The following is a 17,829-nucleotide window of genomic DNA, read 5'->3' as shown; positions in this document are numbered from 1 at the left end:
GTGGTTTTCATCTGTCTTCTTTCTTTTCTCTCAGAGGTCATAGACCTGCTGTTCACTGTCTGTCGTTCAGTGTCTGAAAACAGTAATTTCATATATTTTGTCTAGTTTTCTAGTTGTTTATGCTGGTAGCCCTAGTCTGTTACCACCTAATCTGCCATGGCTGGAGGTTGAAGTGTATAAATAATATTTGAACTTCATAATAATGTAATTGTGACCCTTGACCTAACCAAAGGTTGGAAAGTGGGCTTGGAATGTATGGTTAGGCTGGCTGAAAGAAATCTAAATCTTCAATTTGCATAATGTAATAATATTTAATACTGAAAAATCAGGAAGTAGCAATACAAGCATGTTATTTAATGATGTGATAGTAAATGACAAAAGAATCATCTGAAAGAATTAGCAGATCATTTTTAGGGAGAGGCAACTGTTGAGGGGGAGGAAGGATATGGGGGACTGCTCTTTTTCCTAATAAACCTTGTAGAACTGTTTGACTAGGAACACATATAAGAAAAATATCAGTGAAACTAGGGGAAAAACGATAGAGTGGGCAAATGGAAATCATAGGAAAGAAAATATAATAGTACTGATATTGGTTAGTCATAATCAAATTCAAGATCAAACACATTTTAAAAAGATAAAGAGGATATTTTTCTTACTGATGAAAGTCACAAAACTTTTATTTACTTAACAGAGCTAAGAAGTATATTGAGCTGATGTAAATACCAGGAGAAACTGCACCTACATGCGTAATGGAGAGACTTCTAATTTCTTTATTTTAGAAATATATGAAGTACACAATAAAAAGGAAATGGAAAATTTGATTAACACAATTAGCAAGCATGTGTGTGTTTGTGCATGCACACAACTCTGTACAAATAAATTTGTACAAAACTTTAAAATACAGATATAGTGGGTACAAAAATTGACTGTTAGGCCACAATGGATATATTAATCAGTTCCAGAAAGTAGAACTCACTTGTGTATTTCTATTTATTCTTCTTGGGGTTTGTAGGGCTTCTTGAATCTGTGGATTTGGTGAGTTTCATTAGTTCTGGAAAAAATTAAGCTGTTATCTCTTCAGCTGTTGCATTTATTCTCTCTCTTTTTCTGAGACTCTGATTAAATATTTTCCAGGTCTTTTCACTATCTGCCATGTCTTTTAATCTCTTTTCTGTTTCTTTCTATTTCTTCCTTTCATGCATTAATGGATGATCTCTTCTGATCAATCAGAATTTTTTCTTTTGGGTCTAGTCTACTGAGTTTTTAAATTTTGCCATTGTGTTTTCCATTTCTAGAAGTAACGTTTGTTCTTTTTTGATACTTGATTTTTTAAAAAGCTTTTTATACCATGCAGATATTTTCAAGTTTGTCATATATTTGTTTAAACAGATTAGAATTATTGTTTTAAAATCTGTCCAGTAATTCCAGAAGCTGAAGTCTTGTGAGGGATGTTTCTGTTGGTTGTTGTTCATGTTTTTTTTTATTTCTTTATGTGATTTGTTGTCTGTATCTGCTTCATGGTTGTCATTGAATTATTTGTAAGGTTCTCCAAGGCCCAAGATGAATTTGCCCTCCGATAGAGAGGCTTTGATTTGGCTTCTGCTGGATCCTGTAAACATTGCCATTAGGGATGCCTTAAACATAAAGGTCTTTTGTTCTCCTGGATGCACATCTTCCCTGGGATTGGTTTCAACTTCTCTAGGATGGTTTTCTTCACACCCTTTTCCTTTTTTCTTATCGTGTACTGACCTCTGTGTAGTTTGTACTTACCCTGAGACAAAATGAGTTCTTTGAGGGTGGGCTGGGTCTCACCTTAATGTGGGAGTGATCTCCCCCAAAATTCTTCACCTTGATTTGGCCTTGGACTTTTAATGCTGTCTCTCTTCCCCCATTTGTTCCTCTCTCCCATTTGTTGTTACTCAGACTTCCACTTATCTCTCTGGGTTTTGACTTTTATCCAAAAATTGTCTTGGGACTTCCCCACTGCAGATCATTATTGTTTTTAAGATGTTGGTTAGGAAAAAGTTTCATACAGTATTTTTCGTTGTCTTTAGCAAGAGGAAGAGATAAAGCTGTAAATGCATTAATTAGAAAATGAAGAACAAAAATAGATGAACTTATTTCCAGGTTAAGAAACCAGAAAAAGAATAAACATTGCGACAGTGGAAAGTAGGGATTAAGTAGAATTTAGTGAAATAGGAAAAAAGCAATATTTCAGTAATGGTTAGAGCTGGTTCTTTGAAACAACGAATAAAATAAAGTCCTGGTAAGTCTGATCAGAAAATAAAACAGAAGACACATGTAAATTAGGAATAAAAATGGAAACATAACTACACATATGAAAGGAATTAAATGATTACATTAGAGACTATAAACCATCTTAATTAGTAGTTTGGCAATTTGTTTGCAAATTAACACCATTAGAAATATTTTACACATTAAAAATGCTTCTCCACAGGTGTCCTATTTAACACTAGTTTGTAACATGCAGTAGTACCTTTAAAGAAAAAATTTTTACTTGTAATTTTTATTTGATCATATATTCCTAGAAAATTAGGTTTAACCTATCTGTTTCAGTCAAAAAGTAGACCAGATATATTTTTCTTTATATTCATTTTTAGTACTATTACTAGCTTTGTGGGTCACGGTCTCTTTCTGCAGCTATTCAAATTATGTGTTTTCATATCCCATCTTTAATCTACCTCCGTTCCTCATCTACTGTATGAGCTTATTAACTTTCTATTATTGGATTTGTAGAGTAGGTTTTTATGGTGGTGTGTGTGTGGAGGAGGAACCATCATGGAATTCATGGTAAACTAATTTGTTCTCCTGTGTTGGTATCTTTCTGTATTGGTATGTGTAATGTATCACTATGTAGCAGTTATATTCCAATAAAATTGACTTTAAGTTGACTTTGAAGCCTTATGGAAGTATATTTCCATAGAAAAAACTTGGAATAATATAGAAGAAGATTGGGGTAACCAGTGTTATATACTCAACATGGTGGTGCATCAGTAATATACTTGATGAGAAATGATACTGCAACCCGATTTTTGGTAATTGTCATTCTCCATTTTTGTGTGTGTATGTATTTTAATTTTTTTGGCATTTGTATTATTTTGCGTCATCTTTTATCAGGATTTTACAGTGTCAGAGATTGTTAGCAAAGAAAAAAACCAGAGTGTTTGTCAAATCCTTCATGTTTTCAGAAGAGTTGAAAGTTACATCAGTGTTTTTCAGACTATCTCTGATGCAGGACCAGATTTTTTGTAACCCACCCCCACCCCCAACCACAGTCTGTTGGTGACTGATACAGGGTCCTATTAAGCGTGCCTAGTACCCAGCTTGTGTCATGTGATTTACCACCTAAGTTCGATAACAACCACACCGATAACTATCTTATTCTTCAGAGCCCACTGATGAGGTACTTGAATGTTGTGGCAATGTTCAGTTGCTATAAAAGTTTCCAAATGCTTTTTCTCAATTTTTATACTTCTCTTATCATGGACTGGTAAGATCCAGTGCATGGATTAGACTTTGAAATGGAACTAGGAACAATCTATATGCTTGATCCACTCAGGGAGTAGACTATCACCACTATAGATGTTAATGAAGGGCAACAGCTTTCAAATAAACTTAATGATAAACGCTCGGAAAGGAGCTACCCAGAAATCCTGTGGTAGAAAATAGCTTTTCCATGTGCAAATGAAAATTTTAAATGATCTTCTGGAAAGATATTTTAATTGGTTTGTATGTAGTTCATTTTTATACTTGTGCCCATATAGCTTTGAATAGCTTCATGGAATTAAAATCATCCAGGCAGATAGAAAGGAGATAATATAGGTACAGAAGGGTGAGTGGAGAGAGAGAAAAGATTTAAATTGGGAAAATTACATCATTGATTGAAGAATTGAATTTATTGTAATAGATCCTTAACCATTTGGTTCCTCAAATTAAAATGTAAGAACACTTTGAAATAAGTTTGTTTGTTTTTTTAAAGATGGTAGCCAATCCTTTTTATTTATTTATTTATTTTTGGTTGCGTTGGGTCTTTGTTGCTACGCACGGGCTTTCTGTAGTTGTGGTGAGCGGGGGGCGGGCTACTTTTCGTTGTGGTGCACGGGCTTCTCATTGCGGTGGCTTCTCTTGTTGCGGAGCATGGGCTCTAGGCATGTAGGCTTCAGTAGTTGTGGCACATGGGCTCAGTAGTTGTGGCTCACCGGCTCTAGAGTGCAGGCTCAGCAGTTGTGGGGCATGGGCTTAGTTACTCCACGGCATGTGGGATCTTCCTGGACCAGGGCTCAAACCTGTGTCCCCTGCATTGGCAGGTGGATTCCTAACCACTGCACCACCGTGGAAGCCCAACGTAAGGTTTTTTTTAAAAAAGAAAATTAGTAGTGCTAAATTTCCACTTCTAGAGAGTAGCTTGGTATTAAGGTGGCAAATATTTATTGAACCCCTAAAATGTGTGACATAAACTTTATATTTGATCCTGGAGAAAGCCCTCAGGTCATGCAAAAGTCAGGGAAATTACTGAGTCCTCTGTTTTCTGTGCCTCCCACTCACTAGTAAGTTGGAGTATGCCAAGTAGATTCAAATTTTTTTTTTTTTTTTGCGGTACGCGGGCCTCTCACTGCTGTGGCCTCTCCCATTGCGGAGCACAGGCTCCGGACGCGCAGGCTCAGTGGCCATGGCTCACGGGCCCAGCCGCTCTGCAGCATGTGGGATCTTCCCGGACCGGGGCACGAATCCGTGTTCCCTGCATCGGCAGGCAGACTCTCAACCACTGCGCCACCAGGGAAGCCCTATTTATTTATATTTTATTTTTGGCTACATTGGGTCTTCGTTGCTGCATGCGGTCTTCCTCTAGTTGCGGCGAGCAGGGGCGACTCTTTGTTGCCGTGCGCAGACTTCTCATTGCGGTGGCTTCTCTTAACTGCGGAGCACGGGCTGTAGGCACACAGGCTTCAGTAGTTGTGGCACGTGGGCTCAGTAGTTATGGCTTGCAGGCTTTAGAGCACAGACTCAGTAGTTGTGGTGCATGGGCTTAGTTGCTCCGCAGCATCTGGGATCTTCCCGGACCAGGGCCAGAACCCCTGTCTCCTGCGTTGGCACACGGATTCTTAACCACTGCGCTACTAGGGAAGTCCCCCACTTTTTGTCTTGGCGGCAAGATTTCTGTTAATCCCCACTTCTGATATTCTGATAGGCACAGTTTCCCATTTCTGGGATCTCTTCACATTCAGCTTTTAGATATTATTATTTAGTGTGTTCCATCTTCCATTTATTATTAACTGTTTTTTGTAGTAGTTCAGTTGTCCCTTGGTATCTGCACAGGATCGTTTCCAGGAACACCACACCCCACTCCCGCAGATACAAAAGTCCGTGGATGCTCAGGTCCCTTATATAAAACAGTGTAGTATTTGGGTATAACTTATGCACATCCTCCCATATACTTTATTTGTTTATTTTTTTTTTAAGCTGCTGCAAGTTTTTATTTTTTATTTTTATTTTTTTTACCAGAATCTGAAATTTTTTTTTTTTTTAAACATCTTCATTGGGGTACAATTGCTCCACAACGGTGTGCCAGCTTCTGCTCTACAACAAAGTGAATCAGCTACACATGTACATATGTTCCCATATGTCTTCCCTCTTGCATCTCCCTCCCTCCCACTCTCCCCATCCCACCCCTCCAGGCTGTCACAAAGCCCCGAGCTAATACCCCTGTGCCTTGCGGCTGCCTCCCCCTAGCTATCTACCTTACTACGTTTGTTAGTGTGTATATGTCCATGACTCTCTCTCGCCCTGTCAAAACTCACCCTTCCCCCTCCCCATATCCTCAAGTCCGTTCTCCAGTAGGTCTGCGTCTTTATTCCTGTCTTACCCCTAGGTTCTTCTCCCATATACTTTAGATCATCTCTAGGTTACATATAATATCTAATACAATGTAAATGCTATGTAAACAGTTGCTGGGTGCTTGGCAAATTCAAGTTTTGTTTTTTTGGAACTTTCTGGAACTTTTTACCTCAAAATATTTTCAGTCCATGTTAGTTGAATCTGAGGATGTGGAACCTGCAGATATGGAGGGCTCGCTGTTATAATAACTGACTTATTGAATGCTTCTGTGCAGGACACAATTTTAATTACTTTATAAGTGTGTTGTCTTTCTTAATTCTCACAGAAACCCTCTGAATAAAGTACTCTGATTCCCATTTTACAGAATAGAAGACTGAGGCAGACAGATTACATAACTTTGCCAAGGTCTCTTGGTAAAGAATGATCCAAGATTCAAAGCCAGGCAGTGTGAGCCCACAGCTCTTATTCAGGCCATCAGTAGTCTTGGCATTAGCAATAGGAATGAAAACAAAATTATAATGGTGAGAGAGGAAACCATTGTAAGAGTGTAATTACTAGTATTTATTGAGGGATTACTGTGTGCCAGTTACACATAATAATTGCTTTATGAGTGTTATTTTTACACCAGCCTTTAAGATTATTTTCATTTTACTTATGAGGATATGGAGGCATAGAGTTTAATTGACTTGTCTAAGACCACGTGGATAATAAGTGTTGAAGCTAAGTTCAAACTCCTGGGCCAGAGGATCTATGTATTGCTGTTTATTTGCTCATCTGTGTCCTTAGACTGGGAATGTATTAAGGAATAAGTACTTCATTAATCTCCAAGCACATAGTAAGTTTTCATTAAATATTTGTTGATTGTAATACATAAACCCATATTTAGATGAGAGAACTTATACTCTTTGCCTCTTACACAGTACCTTAGAAGCTTAATTTTCCTGTAAACTGTGTGCTAGGCATTGTAGGGAATACCAATATTGTTGTTTTAAATTTTAGAACCTTTGGTGATGTTTCAAATTTCAGCACAATAAGTGGTTTAAATAGTATTTTAAAACAATTCTATATAACATTTAACTTTTATTAAATAAAAACTGAAAAGATTCATAAAAAGGGAGTTGTAACAAAGGGAGATGTGATGTGCATACACATCATCCAGAATTTGATAATTGTTATTCATACAGTTTTCTGTTTATTTAATGCTAACTTCTATACTTGTTTTATGCCTACAGCCATATCCAGAAGACCCAGCAGTTTATAAACCACTCTCCCAGGAAGAACTGCAAAGGATAAAGAATGAGAAAAAACAGAAGCAAAATGAGAGAAAACAGAAAATATCAGAAAATCGCAAACATTTGGCTAGTGTACGTGTTGTACAAAAAAACCTCGTCTTTGTTGTAGGTCTGTCTCAGCGCCTAGCAGACCCAGAGGTAAGTCTTCTTCTCTTTTCTTTCTCAACTTGGCATTTTTTCTTTTTGTATATTTGGAAATAATAGCTGACTCTGCCCAACTGCAGGATTTACCTGAAAATATTAAAACTTAGGAGAAAATGGGAAATATTTTTTTAATAATCACTAAGAAACCAATGACCAGTTGTGATCTTAGGCAAACGTATTAATCTTCCCTGGCTCATTTTCTTCAGTTGTAAAACTAAGCAGTTGAACTAGATCTCTAAAGTCCCCTTTAGTGCTAATAACCTGTGAAAGTTGGATAATGGTTCTATTTTGCTCTTAAGGCTAATGTGACATGACTACTCTGTGTGTTTCCTCTTCTCTGTAGCTGTATTAAGGACCAACAGTGGAGATGCAGTTTCATGAACCCACCAAAGATCCATGTTTTTTTTTTTTAAATCGTGCCCAAGTAGTGAACCTCGGTTATAGAACAGTGATAGAACTGTTGCTATACTGTATCATCATTCTTTACTCATTTATTTTAAGCCAGTTTTGGGGAAAGAGGGAGAATTTGATGAAGGGAAACTGTGGACCAGGTTCTTTGTCATTCGTTTGGAGGCAGGGGACGTCTTAACCCTTTTGTTTATTACTTAACTCTTTTCTCTCCTTCCTCCACCAGCCTTATTAGAATAATGTTGAACTCATAACTTTCCTTGATGCCCATGGATACACATCTGCTAACTTTTAGTTTCTGATATACCAGGAGGTGCTGACTAGATTGTTGGGAAGGCAGATAGAAACTGATTGGCAACCAGAATGTTGGAGAGAGCCGAATTTGGGGGATCTGTCAAAAGTACTCCTTGAGAAGGGTTTGAAGTAATGCTCATGATGGTCGCAATCAGAGGGAGGATTGTAGTGAATATGATTAGGGAGGTGGGAATCTTTGAACTTGGCTAACCGGGCTAAAGGCCCCAGAAGGAGGAAATTTAAGGTGTCTATACATTGATTTTGTACAAATGAGTTTAGAGACAATAAAAAATATTTATTGCTGATAAGTTTACTGTGTATTGAGGCTGTGAAGGGCTTCATGATCAGTAGAGGAGAAAAATCAGGGTGACCTTACTAAGAAGGCTTTATCATTGGTAATAAATGTGGAGGCAGCTCAAGAATTACTAGGACCTGGGTCCAGAGATGCTGGCATCAGTGGGCTACGTGATCTTCCGGAGACGTTCTTTCCAAAGTCAGAGGGTTCATACTGGAGAAGACTTCTTTAATAAGAGATGATAAGGAGAGAGCTCATTTTAGGCCTATGACTTAACCTCAGCAGCCACTTCTTCCTTTTTCCTAAATCTAATACTTAACTCCCCAGACAGGCAGAATCCCACTTCACTCTTGAACACTGCCACAACTTTGTCCCAACGCTTCTGTCTCCCTCTTTCAACACTACTTTTTTCCAACCAGAGAGCATTTCTTGCCTCTGCAGATTTTTTATTTACCTACCTCTATTTATTCCTACTAATTTTTTTTTTTTTTTTTTTTTTGCTGCACCATGCAGCTTGTAGGATCTCAGCTCCTTGACCAGGGACTGAACCTGGGCCATGGCAGTGAAAGCGTGGAATCCTAACCACTAGGTGACCAGGGAATTTCCTGCTATTCCAGTAAATTAATGGAACTTTTATTTTGGTTTTATAACTCTTGGATATGGATGTACTTGCTTTTCTTAATACAAAATCCAGTCACCTGTGGTACTGGAGGCATACAGAGCTCCAGTACCATACTGGAGCATACCCAAAGGCTGGATAAAATTAAGCCATAGTCTCAGTCTGATGTTTGGATTATAGGTTTCCTACCTCTTCTTTAGAATCTGTGGTTTGTTTTTACTTATGTACAGAGATTTCTAATTTTCATTTCAAATAACATGATGTTAGTAAGATTAATCTGAAGAACTATTACACAGAAAGAAATTAATCTAGGGGTTGGCTAGTGAGAGAGAACATTTTATGATGAGTCTAAATATACTTAAAAATCACTGTCCTGGTTTTATACTTTTGAAATCATTGTGCTTGGTGAGAGGACAGTGAATTTTCTTTTTTTTTTTTTGCAGTACACGGGCCTCCCACTGTTGTGGCCTCTCCCGTTGCGGAGCACAGGCTCCGGACGCACAGGCTCAGCTGCCATGGCTCATGGGCCCAGCCGCTCCGCGGCGTGTGGGGTCTTCCCTGACCGGGGCACGAACCCGTGTCCCCTGCATCGGCAGGCGGACTCTCAACCACTGCGCCACCAGGGAAGCCCGTGAATTTTCTTAAACATTAGTTTTTCTCTCTTATTTCTCTTGAAAGCCTAGGAAGACCAGAGATTAGTGTTTTAGTTATTAAATCCTACTCCTTCTAAATATTATCTTTAAAATTTTTCTTAATGTAACTGTCTAACCCTTTCAGATTGGAAAAGTTAAAGTCAGCTTCATTAGAAAACTCGAAGTTTCAAATTGTTAGGATAACTTTTGAGACAAAGAAGATCCCTGTGATTTACTTATTTTTGGATGATGACAGTTTGATATTTGACTGAATTCTGATTAGCAAAACAGGAACATTTAGGAAAATTTAAAGCTTGTTTTGAAAATAATTTTTGTACATCTGAAAACTTCATGCCAAGATTGATAGTCAAATGTATTTATTTATCGCTCAATAGAAAAAAAAAACTATCTTAGAAGATATGGTAATTAGAGGTAATGATTAGAGGTAATCATCTCCTAAATCCTAAAAATTTATATTGTCAGAACCTAATTCATTCATTCTATAAATTAACTCTTGAATACTTACAATCTGTTAGGTACTTTGATGTTGGAGATGAAGTGGTTTAGCAAGCAGACAGTCTCTACCCGTACAAGCTTACAGACAGTGGAGAAGACAGAATTAAGTCCTTGTAAGCATGCTGAGCATTTATAAACGGAAGTACAGGGCTTTTTGAGAACATGTAACAGTGGGGAATTTAGCTAGTACAGAGATCCACAAAAAGCCTCCCTGCGGAAAGGATGATTAAAAATGATTAGGAATTAGCTGGGCAGCGAATAAGGACAAGGATGTTTCAGGTTCGTGACTGCGTGAAAGAGCAGCTTGTTTGAGGAACTGAAAGACTTTAAAGACGCAAACATTTCATTTTACAAAAGGGAAACCGAGGCACAAGGAAGTTGAGTGACTTGCCTAGGATCACTCAGCTATTTCATAGCAGAGCCAGGGCTAGAAACCCACCCCCATCCTCCCCTCCCTGGTCTTAGAGCTCCTATTCCAATGTATTTTACACCAGTGAATGGTCTGTTGTTCCTCCATCTGTCCATTTATCCATCCATCCTTCCATCTGCTTACCACATTTTTTATTTTCTCTGTGGTGTTCATGAACACTTGACTGTGTTCTCAAAGAATATATAGGAAGACATTTTACACATTAGGTATGCCATTGGGAATTTATACTTCTATCATGTGGCCTTTTATATGGTAATGAGTACTAAAGTTAGCTCACTGTGAAGTAAATATAGGACATTAAATATATGGGTAATGTGGCGATATGCAGGGAGTTCTGCCTGCTACCCATACTCTTTACCTTTTTTATTTACTAGAGTATTGTTTTGCTCGTTGACTTATGTTCAGACAGAATCTGTAATGTGCAACTTAATATAGAGCGTCTAAATTATTTAAATTTCCCTTGCCTGGGCAAACCATTTCTTATCAGCCATAGGCCATTTTCTAATACATTAAGGCCCACTAGTGTTTTACATCCATGTTATTCTTTTTGTTTTTTTAAGATTTAGATCTGTATTTATTTATTTATTTGGCTGTGTTGGGTCTTAGTTGCAGCGTGTGGGCTTAGTTGCCCTGCAGCATGTGGGATCTTAGTTCCCTGACCAGGGATCGAACCCTCATCCCCTGCATTGGAAGGCGGATTCTTAATCACTGGACCACAAGGGAAGTCCCCCATGTTACTCTTTTTGTTCAATACTAAGACAGTTTAATTTTTCAATAAGCATTTATTAAGTACCTACAGTGTGCCAGGCATTGTGTAAGACATTGAACATAAACCAATAAAAAGGTAGCCCCTGTTTATTTATAAAAGCAATGTTAGACCCAAACGGTCTACGAGGGATTCCAACTCGCCCAAGAACCGCCAAGAGTCGAGAGCCGCTGCAACATGCAAGAGGTTTATTAGGAGCCGATGCACCGGGGTTCCCTGAACCTCACGCAGGAGGCCGATGGGGAACCCCTAAAAGCGGAATCACATACTTTTTATAGGTTTATTTACTCATAGGGCGGGTATATTCTCACAATGATTGGGTAAATGTGGTGACTTTTGAATTCATTGGCTTAGGAACTTTTGTCCCACCTTCTGGCCGTTATAGTTGTCTGTTCATTGTGGCGGTTAGGGCGTATACCTGTTACGGGCAACTGGAAAATTACCCGCTGTCTGGCAAGTCCCCGTCAACTGAAAAACTCCAAGAATTGGTTTCGATAGGGAGAAGGAGTGGCGCACGATAGGGAGAAGAATTGGTTTCGATAGGGAGAAGGAGTGGCGCACGATAGGGAGAAGAATTGGTTTACGGGAACATGTGAGGGGGTGGAAAGTCCCTAAAGGCCCCACAGCAACAGTACACTATGAGGAGTGCTGTGTGCTGTGGAGGCACAAGAGATGGTACCTGACCTTGGGGGGAAGTTGTGTACTCTCCTGCTATCTCTGGGGTAAAGTGCTTCAGGTACAGGAATTATACAAATGCTTCTGGATGAGAAAGAGCTCAGTCTGCAAATGATTTGTTTGGCTGGAAAATTAGAGTGAAATGGTGAGAGGAGGCTGACAAGGTAAGTGGTAAGGGATAATGAAGGGCTTTTAAAACATGCTAACGAGTTTGCACTTTATCTTAAAGGCAATGGGAAGCTATTCACTATTCTTAAGAACAGAATGACATGGCTAGATTTGTGCTTTGAAAATATTATTCTGGCTGCTCAGTGTAATTTTGTACAAATCTTATGTTGTTATGAAGGTGTTACTCAAATACTGGCCAGAATTTATTTCCATAAGCCAGCTTTTAACCTTTTCAGACCCACTTTTTTTTAAACTTATATTTTATAACACCCTTTAAGTTTCATGCAATGACTTCTTGATAATATCTGTCTGTGTAGATACATAATTTGAAAAAAATGAAGGAGAAATTAAAAATTATAAAAAGACTATTTCTGCATGTAAATACTTCGGTAGCTCTGCTCTAGAACCTTGCTACTCAAGGTGTGGCCGCTGGGCTGGTAGCATTAGTATCACCTGGGAGCTTAATTATGCGGACTCTCAGGGTCTGAAATATGTATTTTAACTAGATTCTCAAATGACTTGTATGCATATATAAGTTTGTAAAGTACTTTTTTTCCAGTATGTTATAAAATAGGTGCTTGCATCTGTTTGTAGAATCACTGTGAATATGACAACTACAAAGGCAGATTGTTACAGGTGTATGTATTGGCACCTCAGGTACCATGAAGTGCCAATGATGTGACTTTTCTGAAGCAATGCTTAGTAAAATTTCAAACAAAGCACTTGTGGTAGTCCCTTAATTACACACTATTTGCTTTTAAATTCAACATATGTCAAAACTGTGGGGAACTACTTTATGTTTATAATTTGTTTCTAGGTTCACTTAATTGTAAACAGGCCTCTCAGCTAGATGAATGTCTTGTAGAACATTCAAAAGTGGTGCAGGACAATTCTTTGTGGTACAGGGCTAGCCTGAGTGCTGTAAGCTTTCCCTGGCTCCCATCCACTGAACACGAATAGTGTCTCCCAGTTACTTTGACAACCTCCCCTAATAAAAGCTCCCACAGAGTTCCACAATGCTCCAGCTTCCCTTGATGCTGCCTTTATTGAGAACTACTGCCGTAAACTTGGATATGATATGAGCTGCTGATGCAGCACAACTTGTAACCAGCCTGAATCCTTTGAAGCAGGTATTTTGGCTGAGGCCTTTTGCTGAGTTGGTATGCATCAAGCTGGAATATTGAATACAGTTCTGTACTCCACTGGCCAGAAAGCTTTTCAAGGTATACTCTTCCCTAACCCTCTATTCTAAGACTTTTTTGTGAACAACCCAAGAGTCATTGCCTTTACCACACTTACCGCCATATCCCTTGGGGGATTTGGGTAGAAGAAAGATTGAAAGCCAATGTAGTCACTTCACCTTCTAATCCATTAAAATTGGCTGTAGAAAGCATAAGGCCTAAACCCTATACTTATAAAGACCTAAAATAAAATAAGGTAAAAAATTTTAAATAAATCAAGTTGAAAACTGTTAAGAATTAATGACACCCCCAATCACAGACTGTTTCACAAAGCTTTGGTTCTGTCAGATGCAGAACATATTAGCTAAGGTGCAAGTATGTGAGAATATTATCAAGAGTGTAAGAGTATTTGAAAAGGATACTTTGCACACACTTGAACAGATATGTGCATAAAGCTTTCATTGAGTGGGAAGCAGCCTCATAGCACAGGGAGATCAGCTCAGTGCTTTGTGACTGCCTGGAGGGGTGGGATAGGGAGGGTGGGAAGGAGGGAGACGCAAGAGGGAAGAGATATGGGAACATATGTATATGTATAACTGATTCACTTTGTTATAAAGCAGAAACTAACACACCATTGTAAAGCAATTATACCCCAATAAAGATTTTTTAAAAAAATAGCTTTCATTGAGAGAGAGCTTGCTATTTGGAGAGATTGTAGGAACAGTAGGTCTATAGATGAATTCTAGGAAAAGAACAAATTTAATTTTGAGGTAGTTGCAAATCATGAGAGAGGTTTTTGTATCAGGTTAGCCAAGGTTAAGTAAGTTTTAGAGAAGCTAAGTGAATGCATATAGTGATCACATAATAAAGGAGATGACACAAGTATGAGGGAAAATGACCACAAAGAAGTAACCAGGTAGTAGAGAAAATATTGTATAAATTTGTTTCCCCAGTTTTTTTTTCATCCATAACCTCACATTTGTTATTTATTAGGAAAAAGAGAGAAAAAAAACCAGGAGACAGTTGAGAAATGGTGAAATTGACATAAGGAAAATTTATTGACACACACAGAGTAATAAAGCATAGAAGTTTGAAGAACATTCTGTTACCACATTTGGAATGCATAACTTATAAACAATGCTTTAATATATATAAAATATTATATACAATAGATTTATGAGTAAAGACTGTCTCTACTGGTGTCTGTTCTTGAGTTTCTGTTTCTGTTTAATACATAATCTTGGTCATTGTTCTGAGAATTACTTTCTTATAATGATCATCTATTAATGAAAATGTGGTTAAGATATTTGATCTGTTTTGTGTTTAAGAATACTGTGAAGCTAAAATCCCTTAGATTATTGGTGTAGATATTAGAATGTAATAGATAATACTGAACTTAGTAAGTCTCAGTTTCTATTCAGTGGGTCAATAAAGAATAGCTTTTAGACTTTGTTGATGTTTTCCTGTAGGTTAACCACACAAATTGTAATTAGGAAGTAGTCACATTTACTAGAAAACTTTAAAAATTATTTTATTTTCACTGAAGAGGGATGGTATATGTCCCCATTGTAAGGATAAAGTTGATGAAATGGAGACAGTTTATACCTTATTTCTTCTTCTTTTATAGGTTTTAAAACGACCAGAATATTTTGGGAAGTTTGGTAAAATACATAAAGTTGTCATCAATAATAGCACATCATATGCAGGCTCACAGGTAACTAATTATAAAGGGATTTTTGCCTTTCCTCCCTATGGTCTGGGCTTGACCTGGGCTGCTCAGAAGGAAAACTTGCTTTCTGTGATTAGAAAGCTTAAGGGTCAAAGATTTAAGCAGTGTAGTGACCTCTGTTGGTGGGGTGGGGGAATTTTTGGTGCTTATTTGACCTTTTCAGGACTTAACTGTGAATTGATAGTAATAAGACGGAAATAGTAAAACATAGATCTAGTGGTGGTTTGAAGGGGAGGGGGAATTGAGTCTATTATCAGGCAGTTAAATTATATAATGATTTCTAATTAATAATGTTTTGAGATATTGTGAACTTAATACAGCATCTTTGTTATGCTGGTATTAGCAGATAGAATACGCTTACAGACTGCATTTATTTTGGGGAAAACATAGTTTGACACTGTCTTCAAATCTTATTTTTTTTTAATCTAACTTTCAAAGTATGTTTTATTGTAACCTTGACGAGCCTGTCAGATGACTTTTTAAAAAAATAGATGCCAAGCCAAAGATAATATTTTATTCATATTTATTTTAGTCTACTTAAAATCAGATAAAATTCATTAAGTATGATTATCTTAAGATGAACTAGTATATGGTTTAATCAAAGCTACTACTACTTCTAATCATTGTCATTATTATTAATGAAAGTAGTAGTAAAGGCCTTTAGAATTCCTTAGGCAGGTTGCAAGATAATTTTGTTGTTGTTAAGTTTTTGTTGAATTTGATACTAATAACAGTGGGTTTTCACTTTAGGGTCCAAGCGCCAGTGCTTACGTAACCTATATCCGGTCGGAAGATGCTCTCAGAGCCATACAGTGTGTCAACAATGTGGTAGTAGATGGCAGAACACTTAAGGTAATACGGTCCTCTTGATTTTTTTTTTTTTTAAGGGGGAAGGGATAACATGTATTAACTAGAGAAGAGCGTAGCTTTTACATATTACATGAAGGGAGTCTAATTTGAAGATTGCTTCTTAGGCATCCATTCCAACCTATGAGAGCTAATTTGTTTATAGCTGACCTATGTAGGGTCCTGTTTTACCAGCTAGGAGTAAACACATTCATTATTAAGGGATAATCTTTAAAAATCTCCTTATATTTACACATATTTTGTGAAAATGGATTTATTACTCTCCTTGTCAGAAATAGATAATTGTTCTGATTTGTTGTCCTTAAATATTTGGGCATTGATCAGTTCAGGTTTGCATGAAGGGTCCCCCCAAGCAATGCTTTTAAGTAAGTGGAAGAAGGATGGCATAATTAGAAAAAGGAATTTGCCTTATGTGCCTAACCACTTGAAACATGGAACAGATTTTGTCTTTCTACTCTTCTGACCTCTAGGGGAATAATCTGGGTGCTCAAGCTCTGGAAACCATAGGCCGAGATTTTTTTTTTAAGTCCTTTTAAATGATCATCATCTTTAATAAATCCTGCTAATAATAGTTTAGTTCTCTAGTGTTCACAGCTATACTTTGTTTTGTTGTGCCTGTGCCTCATTTTAGGTGAAATGAAAACACTAAATACGGAAATTTTCATTGTGGTGTCAGTTCACATTTTGGGTCTTTTTCCCTTCCCCCCTCCGCTTTCCTCCTCTTGCTGCAGGCATCTCTAGGTACAACAAAATACTGCAGTTACTTCTTAAAGAATATGCAGTGTCCAAAGCCTGACTGCATGTACCTACATGAATTGGGGGACGAGGCGGCCAGCTTCACAAAAGAGGAAATGCAGGTAGTAAAGTAATGTGAATTATCAACTTTGCAGAAAAGGAAGTATTTTTCTTTATAAGTTAAAATTACAAAAGCAAAAACTAAGAATTTTCTTTTTCTTTAAACTGGTATTACTTTAAAGTAGCATTTTCCAAATACATAGTGTTCCATGGAATATCAGTTCTGCAGGATATTGTTACAATAAAAGTGGTTCTGTGGTCCACTAAGTTTGAAAATGCTTGATTAATGAAGATAAATAGATTCCCCCCACCAACCCCAGCAACACTTCTTAGAGTCTTTAATATGCTAATACATATCCCAGAGGGTTATGTACAACCAGGACTTAATTGACCAAGGAAAGCATTTTGGTAAATGCTACTTTAGGGGAAATGTCAGCAAAATGAAAGCTAAGTGGGATATTGTAATTATGAGGTCCCCCACCCCATCTCTACTCTTCACAGAGTATGCTAGAAAATAATACTCTATTAGATGCTGCTGAAAAGCTAACATTATTTTTATAAAATGATTCTTCCCATGAAAGTATCCAGTGAGTCAGTGTCCTGTAAAGGGTGAATTGAAGGCTTATTTTCCTGTGTTCTTTTTTACATTTCCTGTTCTCCTGTCTCCTTTCAATTTGTAGTATAAACATGCCTTTACAAGTAAAAATGTTGACCATACGGCATATTAAATGAGGATTATGCCAAAGCACAATACTGCACTTCCCTGTTATAGGTGAGGACTTCAGATTGTTGCTGTGGACTTTTGCAGGAATACTTCTCATTTAGAAGGTGGGGGGCATTGATTACTGCCTTTCATTCTCCAAGTCAAACTAGAGACAGTCTAGGAGGGGCTCCTTTCAGAGCAGATTGTTAAATGAAATGAAATATTACCTTTTTTGACTTGGAGTTACTACAGATTAAATCCCATTATAATAAATATATTGGGATTTCTTGACAGTATGTATTGTCTTTATGATCTAAAAACAGTGTTAAAATAAGTTCTCTGTGATATTTAACGGGGATGGATGACTTACTTATTTCTTGCTTATCCAATAAATGCATCTTGATTTTTTTCTTCTTTTGGATGAAGTCTAAGGTTGAACCATTTCATGCTGAATTTTGA

At 37.5% G+C, this 17,829-nt stretch overlaps 1 protein-coding gene across 10 annotated transcripts in view; it reads left to right on the top strand.

Moving 5' to 3' along the window:
- Nucleotides 1-17,829, top strand: part of CNOT4 (CCR4-NOT transcription complex subunit 4) — a 141,890-nt gene that overhangs the window by 68,516 nt on the left and 55,545 nt on the right. For 6 of the 10 annotated variants that reach the window (XM_065883348.1, XM_065883349.1, XM_065883344.1 and 3 more), the window contains 4 exons: nt 7,089-7,286; nt 14,904-14,990; nt 15,756-15,857; nt 16,604-16,729. In XM_065883348.1, coding sequence (XP_065739420.1) covers nt 7,089-7,286; nt 14,904-14,990; nt 15,756-15,857; nt 16,604-16,729 — 513 coding nt within the window. The remainder of the gene's footprint in view (nt 1-7,088; nt 7,287-14,903; nt 14,991-15,755; nt 15,858-16,603; nt 16,730-17,829) is intronic. The other 4 variants (XM_065883350.1, XM_065883346.1, XM_065883345.1 and 1 more) reach the window with 3 other exon arrangements.

The sequence above is a fragment of the Phocoena phocoena genome, chromosome 9 (genome assembly GCF_963924675.1).
Source record: "Phocoena phocoena chromosome 9, mPhoPho1.1, whole genome shotgun sequence".
NCBI lineage: Eukaryota > Metazoa > Chordata > Mammalia > Artiodactyla > Phocoenidae > Phocoena > Phocoena phocoena.
The sequence above is the reverse complement of the archived record's forward strand: the minus strand, read 5'-3'. Positions and strand labels throughout refer to the sequence as shown.